This window comes from Haliotis rufescens, unplaced genomic scaffold (assembly GCF_023055435.1).
Source record: "Haliotis rufescens isolate VD_foot unplaced genomic scaffold, xgHalRufe1.0.p SCAF_10, whole genome shotgun sequence".
Classification (NCBI taxonomy): Eukaryota; Metazoa; Mollusca; class Gastropoda; order Lepetellida; family Haliotidae; genus Haliotis; species Haliotis rufescens.
In genome coordinates this window covers 18,386,219-18,399,346 of record NW_025963780.1, presented here as the reverse complement: position 1 = coordinate 18,399,346, position 13,128 = coordinate 18,386,219, and the positions used below count along the sequence as shown (strand labels likewise).

The 13,128-nt window shown below is 41.3% G+C and overlaps 1 protein-coding gene across 1 annotated transcript in view; it reads right to left on the bottom strand.

The window, feature by feature from the left end:
* Positions 1-13,128, bottom strand: part of LOC124110731 (probable enoyl-CoA hydratase 1, peroxisomal) — a 28,902-nt gene that overhangs the window by 6,565 nt on the left and 9,209 nt on the right. Inside the window, exon 4 of the mRNA XM_046470096.2 lies at positions 8,897-9,041. Coding sequence (XP_046326052.2) covers positions 8,897-9,041 — 145 coding nt within the window. The remainder of the gene's footprint in view (positions 1-8,896; positions 9,042-13,128) is intronic.

The following is a 13,128-nucleotide window of genomic DNA, read 5'->3' as shown; positions in this document are numbered from 1 at the left end:
GTGTATATCCTTTTTAGAATTCTTTGTTAGTTTTCGTAACTATTTGGTTTGTCTTTTCTTTGTTTTGGTTCATTTCGGTTGTTAAGTTTCCTTTATTTGAATTTGGTTTGTTTCGCTTTGATTTTCCTTCGGTTCAATGCGATAGGGTTTGGTTTATTTTGCTTCGGTACGGTTTGGGTTCGATTCCCAGTATGGTTTGGTTCGCTTCGGTACGGTTTGGGTTCGATTCCCAGTATGGTTTGGTTCGCTTCGGTACGGTTTGGGTTCGATTCCCAGTATTGTTTGGTTCGCTTCGGTACGGTTTGGGTTCGATTCCCAGTATGGTTTGGTTCGCTTCGGTACGGTTTGGGTTCGATTCCCAGTATTGTTTGGTTCGCTTCGGTACGGTTTGGGTTTCGATTCCCAGTATGGTTTGGTTCGCTTCGGTACGGTTTGGGTTCGATTCGCAGTATGGTTTGGTTTGTGTCATTTCACTTCGCTTTTGAGATTGGTTGATCAGGTCAATACTCAAAATTTGTTGTGATACAAATAACTCAGATGATCAGGCTGATGCCATTTGTTCTCAACTGGCGAACCATAGTGAAAAGACTGGACACAAGAAAACATAACAAGATACAGCTAATAGCTGTTTCGTGATTTGCACCGTTTATTCAGGAGATTTTGTATTTTGATTAAGAATATGTTCAATTGGCAGCTGTCGATATATATGGCGAGTTGATCCTGGTATGGTTCCGTGTGACTACGGTCTGTGAGTGAAATACTGTAGAAAAAGGTGTTGATGTTTCCAAAGTCTTTATCTGGAAAAATAACCCTTTTGGATTTATAATATGGTGCTTCCTCTGGATCATATCGAGGATTATCTTCTAGACAGGACCAATTACGGAGATCCTGCCAGCTATCATCAAGGTAGCGCTGTATGAGGTGGGGAGGAACACTTTCAAAATAGCATGTGAATTGATCAGGATTATCTTTATATAAGACCTTGACAAAGCAGTCTCCTTGAATAATTTCAATGCCCATAACTCTTTCTATTTTATGTTCTACTCTTCGTAGGCGTTTTGGAATAAACGGATATGGTTTGACGTCTAATTCTATGCATGGTTTGGTGTTGTCTTGCTCGACATTTCCTGACATTGTATTCCCTGACAGAACATTGACTGATTTATTGTCTGATGCCTTTTGGTCGAAAAAACTTATGATTCTTCAGTGGACGTTTTCGTCGTTTTCCTGACATACTTCTTTTGAGGTGAAATTCTCTCCGAATGGAGTCTGGAATGCTGCTGCCATACTCCCATGTGTTTCCTCTTTCTGGATCCTTCCATTTCACTCTGTAGTAGATTTTGCCATTTGCTCTCTTGGAACTAACAATTGAGTGGATGTCCTCTGGATTGAAGACCTGAGAGATATCCTTGGTTTGATTACCTGATGTTGGACTTGGAGGTTGTACCTGGCTGTCGTCGGGTTGTTTTCTGGATTTGGGCTGGTGGTGCTTACTATTCACTCCTCTTTTCCCTTTATTTACCTTTTCATTTACCTTGGTTGGAGCACTAGGACCTGGTGTGGCATGATTTTCCTTCATTGTTGCCGTGGGACTGGTAGGTTTTTCTGTTGTACTTGAAGCAGGGATTTTCTTCTTTGTTGGGGTCTTTTGCTTCTGACTCTTGTTGCTGGAAGTACCTGCCTTTGTTTTGGAATTGACCTTCTTACCTTTCTGTTGTGGAGGTGTTTGATCAGTAGCCTGGTAAGTTGAACTTGTTGATGGGGAATTGTTGCTGTCAAACTGAGTATCATTGACTGGTTCCTCGTTGTCATCCATGACTCCTGAATCTATGTCACTGGGGTTATTGAGGTATGGTTCTGGAGGATACTGTGGACGATCAGCAGGATCAAAATATGGCTTCAGACGGTTGGCATGGACCAGTGGTTTGTGTATTTTGTCGTCAGAACTTCGGCGCAGTTTGTAGGTATAATTTGGACCTGTATGGATGATATAATAGCTACCATACCACTTTTTGGTTAATTTGTTGGAAAGGCCTTTTTCAACTTTTTGACAGTAAAGCCAAACTCTTTGACCTGGGGCGAATTCTGGTTCTTTAGCCTTTCTATTATATTGTTCTGAATACACCTCCTTAGCCCGAGCAGTGTTTTCAGCTGCGATTGTTCTAGTGATTTCAAGCTCCTCAAGCAAATTGGAAAGATAACTTTTGTTATTGTGGCCTAAATTTTCTTTTGGAATTAATGCTACATCTTGTGGAGCTCTCATTTCCCGGCCGAAAAGCATAACATATGGGGATTTTTGAGTTGATGAATTTGGAGCCATCCGATAGGCCATCATGATGCCAGGAATGAAACGGGGCCAATCATTTTGAGACTTGTTACAGTAGGCTCTTAGTGATTGATTGATATAAGAGTTGAGCCTTTCTACACAGCTGTTAGTTTGAGGATGGTATGGACTGGTATGGGTAAATTTAATTGCCAAAAGTTCACAAATTGCTTTGATAAGTTTGGACATGAAGTTCTGACCTCTGTCTGAAATTAAGGTCCTTGGAGCGCCATACCGACAAAATATTTCTCTGACTAGAACATCTGCTACTTCTTTGGCTTCTTGGGTACGAAGTGGAAAGGCTTCACACCATCTAGATGATGCATCTGTGATGACCAAAATGTATTTGTACTTATCTGGTGTTGTTGGCAGGGGACCGAGAATGTCAACGTGCCATCGGGTGAAGACCTCTTCTACAGGAAGTGGACGAAGTGGTGCCTTCTTGCCATGGTAGTGCCTCTTGGTCTGTTGACATACCTCACATGTCTGGACATAAGTAGCAATATCGCTGTACATTTTGGGCCAGTAGTACTTAGGTCTCATGGTGTTGTGCATCCTTTCTTTCCCATGGTGGCAACCGCCAAACTCTGAGTCATGATAGGATTGCAGGACTTGATTTCTGAGGGTTCTTGGGACTGCCAGCTGTTTAATGAACTTGTCTGCTTGGCCTTTCTGTCTTTGTGGAACGAATCTGTATAGGATGCCTTCATCAATTTCAAAAGTATTGGCTTCGATAAGAATCTTTTGACGATCCTTTTCATTTTGTGGAAGGACATCATCCTCTTTGTAGTCAAAGATTTGGATGAAATCTGGACAAATCCTTTGTAGGTGACGTAAATTTGGATGTTCTTTTATACTTACTTCAACCAATGTGTCTTGGGTAACATCAGCATTTGTAGCATGTAAGGCTGCAACAACATTAACTGGTACTGACTGATAATCCTCTTCATATTCAAAGGTGACTGACCAATGTGTTGTCTGTGTGTCTGATCCTAAGTGATTGACAATAGGTGTGCAAATATCCTCAGTCTGAGTTGTCTGTGTGACCTGTGTGGATGAATGGGTGTTTGGCAAGATTGTATTGCTAGTTGATTTGCTTTGCTGAGTTGAAGTTACTGAGAAGACTGTTTTCTCAGCATCTTCTTCTGTCTGATCATTACAGTTAATATTTTCCTCATATTCCCTACGTGAGAGAGCATCGGCATTCCCATTGGCTTTGCCGCTGCGGTGAACAATGTCAAAAGTGTAGGTAGAAAGTTCCAAAGACCATCGTCCTAACCTACCTGTGGCATCCTTGATGGATTTCAGCCACTTCAATGCTATATGATCAGTGTAGACTGTGAATTTGGAATTTGCAAGGTATGGACGAAAGGATCTAATGGCTTCAACTAGAGCTAAGCCTTCCTTTTCTGTAATGCTCCAGTTCTTTTCGCTGCCATGAAGAGCTCTACCACCAAAAGCTATTGGATGTTCATTATTTTTCTCATCTTTTTGACTCAAAACAAAACCTATGCTCATATCACTGGCATCAGTTGCAAGAAGAAATTCTTTGTCAAAATTTGGATACGCCAGAACAGGTGTATTACTCATAGCATGTTTTAGTGTGTTGAATGCCTGATCACACTCAAGTGACCATTGGAACTTTGGTTTTTTTCCTAGTTCTGCCTCCGAATGCTTCTTTAGCAAGGCATTCAGTGGAAGCGCTATGTGAGCGTAATTTTTCACATACTTCCTGTAGAAGTTTGTGAGACCTAAGAAGGAGCGAATCTGCTTTTGTGACTTGGGCACTGGAAAGGTTCTAATTGCTTCAATCTTTTTGTCATCAACTTGAACACCTCCACATGATAAAACATGACCCAGAAAAGAAACTTTGTCCGTTGCAAAATTGCATTTGGATGGCTTTAGTGTTAATTTTGCCTGTTTCAGATAGTAAAATACTTGCTCCAAATGTTGGAGATGTTCTTCAAAGTTTTTGCTGTAAATTATCAAATCATCAATGTAGATCAGCGCAACCTTAAAAAGCAATTTTCGTAGCACTTTGCTCATGAGCTGTTGAAAACAAAGTGGAGAATTTGTCAAACCTTGGGGCAATCGTTTGAATTGATAAAGGCCTTGATGCGTGACGAAAGCAGTTTTATGCTTTGAATCTTCATGTAATGGCACTTGGAAGAAGCCATTAGCAAGGTCTAAAGTTGAGAAGATCTTAGCATGTGCATTGGCGATGTTATCAACAACATCATCAAAAACAGGAAGAGGCCAAGACATTGGTAAAGTGACAGAATTCAACTTTCTGTAGTCACAAACAAATCTATATGAGCTATCACGTTTCTTGACTAGGATAATGGGAGCTGAATACATAGAAGTAGACTCCTCGATCAAATCATACTTCAGAAAATCATCTATAAGCTCTTCAGTGACTTTTTGGAGATGAGGAGATTGGCGATATGGTCTACACTTAACGGGTGGGTGGTCGCCAGTGTCAATGATATGTTGGTGCATGTCAGTCTTTCCTAAATCTGCAAGACTCGTTGAAAACATGTTTCTATTTTGTCCCAAAAATCTAAGTAGTCTGTGTCGTTGGTCTGGAGTCAGTTGTGTATTGGTCAAATCAAATCCTAATTCTTGTGCAATTTTAACATAATCCCTGGTGTCATTGTCTCTCTTCTCAGTGGTGTGAACGGTACTGATGAATGGTTGGTCAGAGTCGATTTCATAAACAGAGTCTTGGTCAATGTAACTAAATTTGCCTACAACTGTACCCTTGTCAAGAACCTTTTCTTCTTGGGAGGGATTCATAAGCCTAAATGTAGCAGTTTTGCTTTTCACTTTGGAAAGAGTTCTACCACCTGCTACTTCAGAATGAGCAGTGAGGGAAGCAATGGGTTCAATGAGGATGAGGGAGTCCTCTTTGGTCTCTGATAGTCTAACCTTGAAATGAATTTCACTCTGAGGGGGGATGTAAATCTGATCTATTGTTTTTGCTAATCCACTAATCTCTTGTACTGAATTGGCTATGAAATTGATATATTGCCTGTCTGAGGTGCTGTTGTTAAGTATCAAGGAATGACAGCTATAATCTAAGACTGCATCATTGTCATCAAGGAAGTTTTCACCTAGTATCACTGCCTCTGGAAGTGTAGGCAGAATGTGGAATCTTTGAGAAAATTCCTGATCCTCAATGACAAAATCTAACACAACTGAACCTAACACTTTATGCAATTCGCCGCCAACACCTTTAACCTGTGGAAAGGGTGAGTTTCCAAGAGTAAGGTTTTCAAAAGCTGTGCTAAGAAAAGCAGACGAAATACAAGAAATGGATGCCCCTGTATCTACTAAACAATTTGTTGTTTTTGTGCCAAATTTTGCCTGAATTACACTGTTGGCAAGGGGCGTAACTAAAGACACTGTTGGAATTTCACTTTCAAGGTTACTTTCCATTCCAGACTCCATATTTGCCATGACACCTATTAGTATGTACCGTACTAAATTAAAGGAAGACAAGTAATCAACAATGTTTTACTTACAATATTTGAAGACTTTTTCTTTCTTTGTTGGTGTCTTTGGAGGAGTTGGTTGTCTTTAATCCAGTGTTGAGGTCAGAGGTAGATGCAGCTTGCTTGTTATTCCATCAGATGATCACGGTTGGACATGTCCTCCAATGGGTTCTTGTAGCTGGTTGTAGTAAGTTCCTGGACTCCGTGGTTCCGAAAACGATGATTCTCCGCCAAATTATCATGGAACTGTTCTGGGTGAACAGTACCTTCCAAATGACGTGCTGGTTTTCTTGGGGAATTAGTCAGCAAAGAGCCAGAGTCACAGGAGACTAATCACAATTTTATTTACAAGAACAATTAACAATTTACAATATACTTAGATAATAACTGAGGGTGCCACAGAGAGTCGGTACACACTCTGGGCTGTGGGAGAGAGGTCTGCTTGGTAAGAGAGTCAAACCCCTTCTCTGCTTAAAACCTGCCTACAGTATGTATTTAACAAAAATTTAAACAATAGAAAGGAATGTGATTGGTTGATACACGATTGGTTGTGTCCTAAGCTAAATGGATGGCTAGACAGAGGGGAATACTAAATCCTGTTTATCCTGTTGGACTGGCACTAATCTTGTTGACATATTTACTGGATGCTTTGAAAGAGATTAGGGTGTCACTACAGATGAGCTTGTGTGGGGGCTAATCCTTAATGCCCTATAGACGAGCTTGTATGGGGGCTAATCCTTAATGAGTCTTAATTGAAGTAATGTTATTCTAATATACCCCGGTAGGTGATGACAGATATACTTAAATAAATATCCTTTGTCTGGGAGATGGGATCTTGATACCTTAGGCTAGCAACCATCTAAAAAAAGCTTTAACTGAAACTACTGATATTTTATATATGCATTTTACCTAATGATAATTATTACTTGCTAAACTATAATTATATGAAATGATGTATAAATATTACACCATGATAACTCATAAAAGCACTTGATGTAGATCTAATTATTATAAGATAACTTAGTATAAATGTTATCCCATGATATAACACTGAATTGTAAATTTTTAAACTGATCCTGTCTCACACTATGCATTTCTTCCTTCTGCTTTTGATCCTCATGTGGAAATGGGCTTGAACAAAGTTTCCAGCTTCTAAAAACATTTCACCCAAACACATCCCAGCATCACCATGGTCACCACCCAAACAAATGGGTCACGCACTGTAATCCTGTAGTGTGACTTTTCACAACTTGATCACCTGACTACCCCTGCCACATCACACTCTTGCTTAGAACTGACAGGCTAGAGGAGCTGTGATGAGGTGATGGTCAGGTGGGCATGTAGTGTGAGAGATAGGATCAGTTTATAAATATACAACTTGATGAAAAATTTACAATTTTTCTAAACTTCTCCTTTCTATGCATTTAACCCATGGTTGGACGGTTGGGTGCAGATACCCTAGCCTTTAGTAGACTACAACTGTGAGTGAGTGAGTGAGTTTGGTTTTACACTGCTTTTAGCAATATTCCAGCAATATCACGGGGGGGGACACCAGAAATGGGCTTCACACATTGCACCCATGTTGGGAATCAAACCCGGGTCTTCGGAGTGACGAGCGAACGCTTTAGCCGCTAGGCTACCTACAACTGTTAGACATACAGGAGGAAGCTGGTGCTAAACAGTGACACAAATAGAGAATCTATAACACTGCCCGATGTAGTAAAGACAAGGTGATGTGACCACTTTACACTAGTTGGACGTAGCATCATGAAATCGGGTATGACAGGTTATGTGTTTTCACGTAGGACATTGTTACACAAGCAACTGCGTAGCTTTGAACAGAGACCTATTCAGCATATGACTTATAACCAATCTGGAATAGGTCTCCAGGCAATCAGTTCTACAAGACCGATCACACCACTATCTCCAACGGACAAAAGGGTGAGCCAGCTTGGCATCTCCTTAAACGCTTTGTCAAAGCTATCAATCATGCCTGCGTAACTGAAGCATGCCAAGAGGAAAAGAGGAATAATCGACAATATCCACTAGAGGATCATCAATCCAATACTGAGACATCATGTGCCTGAAGAAGCGGTGAGCAGGTAAGGGCCTGATCATAGTGGCGTGATCTATCTCGACTTTTCCTTAGTGTAGGTGAAGGGGAGGGCGAAGACAAGGCATCAGAAGTCTACCGGGGTCGATGCTACAGGAAGTGTCTGGGGAGAGACTGGTCCGTGATAGGACGACCTCTTCAGCAAGTATGAAATCATCTCATGGGGGAGCAGGGGGTGACAGACTTCTCTCAGCTGAGGGAGGGGGAATGCTGGGAGGGTTGGTAGCAGTTGTCACACTTGTAGTGGAGGTACTGTCTATTGCCAAAACTGTACATATGTATGTAGTTGTAGGTTGAGAAAACCTTGGCGTAGTAACAGGCGTGCAAGTGACAGTCGACAGCTTAGTTTTGGCGGGAACATCTTCTTCTTGGCAGAGGAAGATGGAAACATGTTTCAAACATGTTTCAACATAACGATCGAAAGAAGAAGGCAGAAATGCATCGTGTGAGATATGATAAGTCCAAATATATGCTATTTAAAATATTTTTTGATAGATTCATTTACAAAAAGAGTTCATCTTCATGAACCAAAAGACCAAGAGGAGAAATTACAAATGCAGTAAAGTTTGATAAATATGTGTTGTATGCAGGACACAGGTTCATAGCAACGTAAATAACCTAAATATGCCAAAATCATGTCATATGTATTTCATATACCACACACTACATATGAAATGTTATTAACTGATCATTTTCAATATGTCTGCAATGTCGGATTTTGAACTGTTGGAACTTGACAAGCAGTGTTTGGAGGCCATGGACTAGGACAATCCATGTCAAGTTGCAGCTTCACAGTCCCTGAAAGTTCAGGTGAGCTTAAAAGAATTCTGAAAAACGTACACCTATGTGGGTCTGTCTTCAGCCCAACTCAATCCCATAACAAACTGAAAATATGACAACAAGAATATGAACAGAGAAAGTGTTGATGTAAGTCTCATGAGTATATTTAATGAAAATGCAGTTTACCAAATCGCCGACAGAAAACGCCCATGATTGCCGATTCGTCTACAACTCGGAGATCACACAAGCACGCCAGCTCAAGACCGCCAGCGACAGCATACCCTTCCACAGCTGCTATCACTGGTTTGCTGGGAAACATCCGAGACGGACCCTGAAAAATATCAGAACAAAAGTCCGTAAAACTGCTGAAACATGCCCTCACTATCAAATTTAATTGCAACAGTGAAGTCATTTTGAAAAGTATTTCAGTTATTTCATAAAGTATTTCAGCATGTCTGCTTGGTGTGGAGGGAAATATCAAGAGTGATGCAGCTCCTAGACACTTATCCCACTGGTGAAACCCATGATCATGGGATTGGTGATGACAAATGAAGAACTTAAAATCATGGCTCCTCAGGGATTCAAACTAGTGGTCAAAATAGTGCACCAGTTCTGTAGCTCACCTGGGTGAAAAGTATCAAAACATACAGGCTGTAAAACTGCTGAAACATGCCCTCACTATCAAATTTAACTGCAACAGTGAAGGTTAAAAGTCATTTCAAGAAGTATTTTAGTTATTTCGCAAAGTATTTCATAACCTGTCACAAGGCCAGTCCTGTAGCTCACCTGCGTATGTATTAAAATGTCAACAAAAACAGACACCCGAAGTAAGTTGCAGTTAGCATAGATAATCAAATATTTTCTGCATTTATTCACAAATATGGGACATGTAACTAAATTTCAATGATTCTTTATCTACAACAATCATAACAATGAATGTGTTATGATGAATACAAAATGGTTACATTTCCTTCACGGTTTCACACTGAACCCTTAATTTACAATATATTCTAAATTAACTTGATTTTGTTTCAATGTCAGAGAGAGTAAGTGAGATAATAATAACTGCAAATCAGTGATTTGAAACCACTATATGCGGATCCTGGCAGTGCTAAGGGACACAACTCCACATGGTGAACTGTAGAGTTTAGACCACTAGTACTCTTCTACCTGACCCATGAAGATCCAGGTTAGAATAGGTCTTCAGCAATCCATGATTGCTGGAAAGGCAAATATGATTGTTGTATGAGTCGACTAACGGTATCGGGTGTTCAGGCTTGGTGACTTGGTTAATTGATGCATGTCATTGTATACCATTTACGTGGGTCGATGCGCATGATATCAATCACTGGATTGTCTGGTCCATACTTGATTATTTACAGACCACTGTCATATAGCTGGAATATTGCTGAATATTGCAAACAAACAAACAGTTCTACCTGCATCTTCATGTGACCTTTGTATGACTTTCTATATACTGACTTGCCTAATGAACTGCACCTGTGTCATTGTATAACGTCAAACTTTAATTTTTGGTTTACGGATTCAACAAACCTGAGCCAAAATCAACCATTAAAAAAGTATGAAAATTTAGTTTATTCTTAGTATTGTTTGTCCAACCTCTTCACAATTGATGGATGAGAAAGGGAAAAATGACAGCTAAATACAAGTCGTACAAAGTCCAGTACCCTTTAACTTTGTTAACAATAGCTGATCAGCCACTGCAAACCTCTCATACAGAGAAGAAAGCATTTTCTGACATATATATGTTACTGTGAAAGTCCCAACCATCCTGCACTTTATTCAGAATTATCATATACTTTCACCAATTAAAACAACCAATCCAACAAACTGCATGCTAAATAAATATACAGAACTTCACAAATTAATTTTTATTAATATTATGACTGACCCAAGCTAAATGGTTATGAGAAGTCTGTCATCAATAAAGTGTGTCTTTTGGATCGATTTTATGCCTGCTTATCAAAGTTAGTGTCCAGAGAACAAACACACAGAATATGGCTCACAAGACAAATATTTGCCTAGATCTTGGAAACACTCCCAGCCCCAGCATGCCTTGTATTGATCCCTTTTATCTCCGGAGGTTATAGTCACCCATGTGGCCGGCCATCGGTCAAGACTAGAGTTTACTTTTCACCTGACAACAAATTAGATTTGGAGTAAGGCCATAAAGTTTGTTATCAGCAGACTTCCATTTTATACAGGTAAGTCCAGGACATGACTGGGGACTGACCACTTATCATATCCTGCACTGACTCTAGCTTGACCATGGTGACCTCATTGACATGACAAACGTATCCACTAGGGCTGGGATGAGTCCAAATTTATTACCCGGGTACCCGACCCCCTATTACCCGACCCTACCTGGGTACCCACTGTAGATCTCAAGAGATAGGTACAAAATGTTCAGTTGGGAATTGGTTTACCGGAGCCCTGGCAAAAAGTGTTTAGATATAATATAAAACAATCTGATCGTGCATACACTGCAGTTGACTGAACCTTTGTCTTTACTCAAACATATACAAGTCAGAAGGAATGTGTGCATAGTCAGAAAGACATGCAAACATTAGCGACTTTTACTAGTGTAACCATGGAATTTTATTGTTATTGTCATTTAACCATGTATCACGTGACTAACCACGGGTCCGGGTAGTCCTGTAGGCACCCGGGTCCTACGCAGGACCCACCCGAACCGAGTACCCAAGCTACCCGTCCCAGCCATAGTATCCACCTGTACAGACTTGCCCAGATTTATCTATTTTCGTGTTGGGTTGGGTTGGGTTGGGTTGGGTGGGGTGGGGTGGGGTGGGGTGGGGTTGGGTTGGGTGGGATGGGGTGGGGTGGGGTGGGGTGGGGTGGGGTGGGGTGGGGTGGGGTGGGGTGAGGTGAGGTGAGGTGAGGTGAGGTGAGGTGAGGTGAGGTGAGGTGAGGTGAGGTGAGGTGAGGTGAGGTGAGGTGAGGTGAGGTGAGCTGACCTGAGCTGACCTAAGCTGACCTAAGCTGAGATGCATGCATGCATAAATGAATGAATGCATGTGTATGTAGCTACTTGTACTAGTCCGGAATTATGCCAGTAGTGCCAGCCCACTGAGATACCATGCCACAGTTTAACATGGATACCCGACTCAGACACAGTATACAGACTTCGAGCTGACCAGTCATTGTTTTATCCCCATAATATGCCGAGTGGGTAACAACAAGTACCACTTTAAATGTCTCTTGGTATGACACGACCGGGGATCGCACCACTTATGCAGATGCTCTATCCACAAGACCACCACAGAAGCGTTACACTAAACAGGGCACACCATCTGGACCCTCTTCTTCCACATACAGTACTGAGTTGGACACTGTTGATGCCTTGCACCAGGTTGAATTCATTATTGGAATTGATTCCTGTACAAAGAGATTATTGATCTGTTTGTGTAGTGCTGTGTATGTAGAGGTGTGGTGTTGGTAGGTAGATCAGTTAGTGGGCTCAGTCCGGCCATGATCTATTTGTGTAGTGCTGTGTATGTAGTGGTGTGGTGTTGGTAGGTAGATCAGTTAGGTGGGCTCAGTCCGGCCGTGATCTGTTTGTATAGTGCTGTGTGTGTAGAGGTCTGGTGTTGGTAGGTAGATCAGTTAGGTGGGCTCAGTCCGGCTGTGATCTGTTTGTGTAGTGCTGTGTATGTAGTGGTCTGGTGTTGGTAGGTAGATCAGTTAGGTGGGCTCAGTCAGGCCGTGATTGGACATAACATTCTACAGAGCTGGCATCAACATTTCACTTGAGAATCAAGTCATAGTCGAGACATACTGCAGTCTGTGACCTTAACCCCTTGTTTGAAGCCCAACTTACATTTTGTCTAATCTCCCATGCTCAGCTAATGAAATTTCACATATGAACCTAGGCCGTATGTCATGGAAGAGGGCTGGCTGAAAAGTTCTAAGCCTAAGTGGTTAAATAGGATTGAAACAAACTTTTTCCACCAACAAGTACAATCATTTAATGAATCATAGACATAAGAACTGCAACTGTAGAGTTATTATTGTCTTTGTACCAGACCATCTTTTGAACCTACCCATTGAAATCACTAGAAATGGACAAAACTGGCTATAGGGCAGTCATCAAGTACCTGCAACTGAAAGGGTTAACTCCAACACAGATACATGCTGACATGGTCTCCACTTTAGGGGATGATGCCCCTTCCTTTTCCACTGTAAAGAAGTGGGCTGCGGAATTCAAGCGTGGCAGAGAGTGCCTTGACGATGACCCGCGTCCAGGAAGGCCTTCAACAGCAACCATTCCAGAAAACATTACCCGGGTGCATGACATGGTGATGGCTGATCGACGATTGACCACTCGACATATTGCCAGTGTTGTGGGCATCTCTCATGAGAGGGTTAAGCACATTATC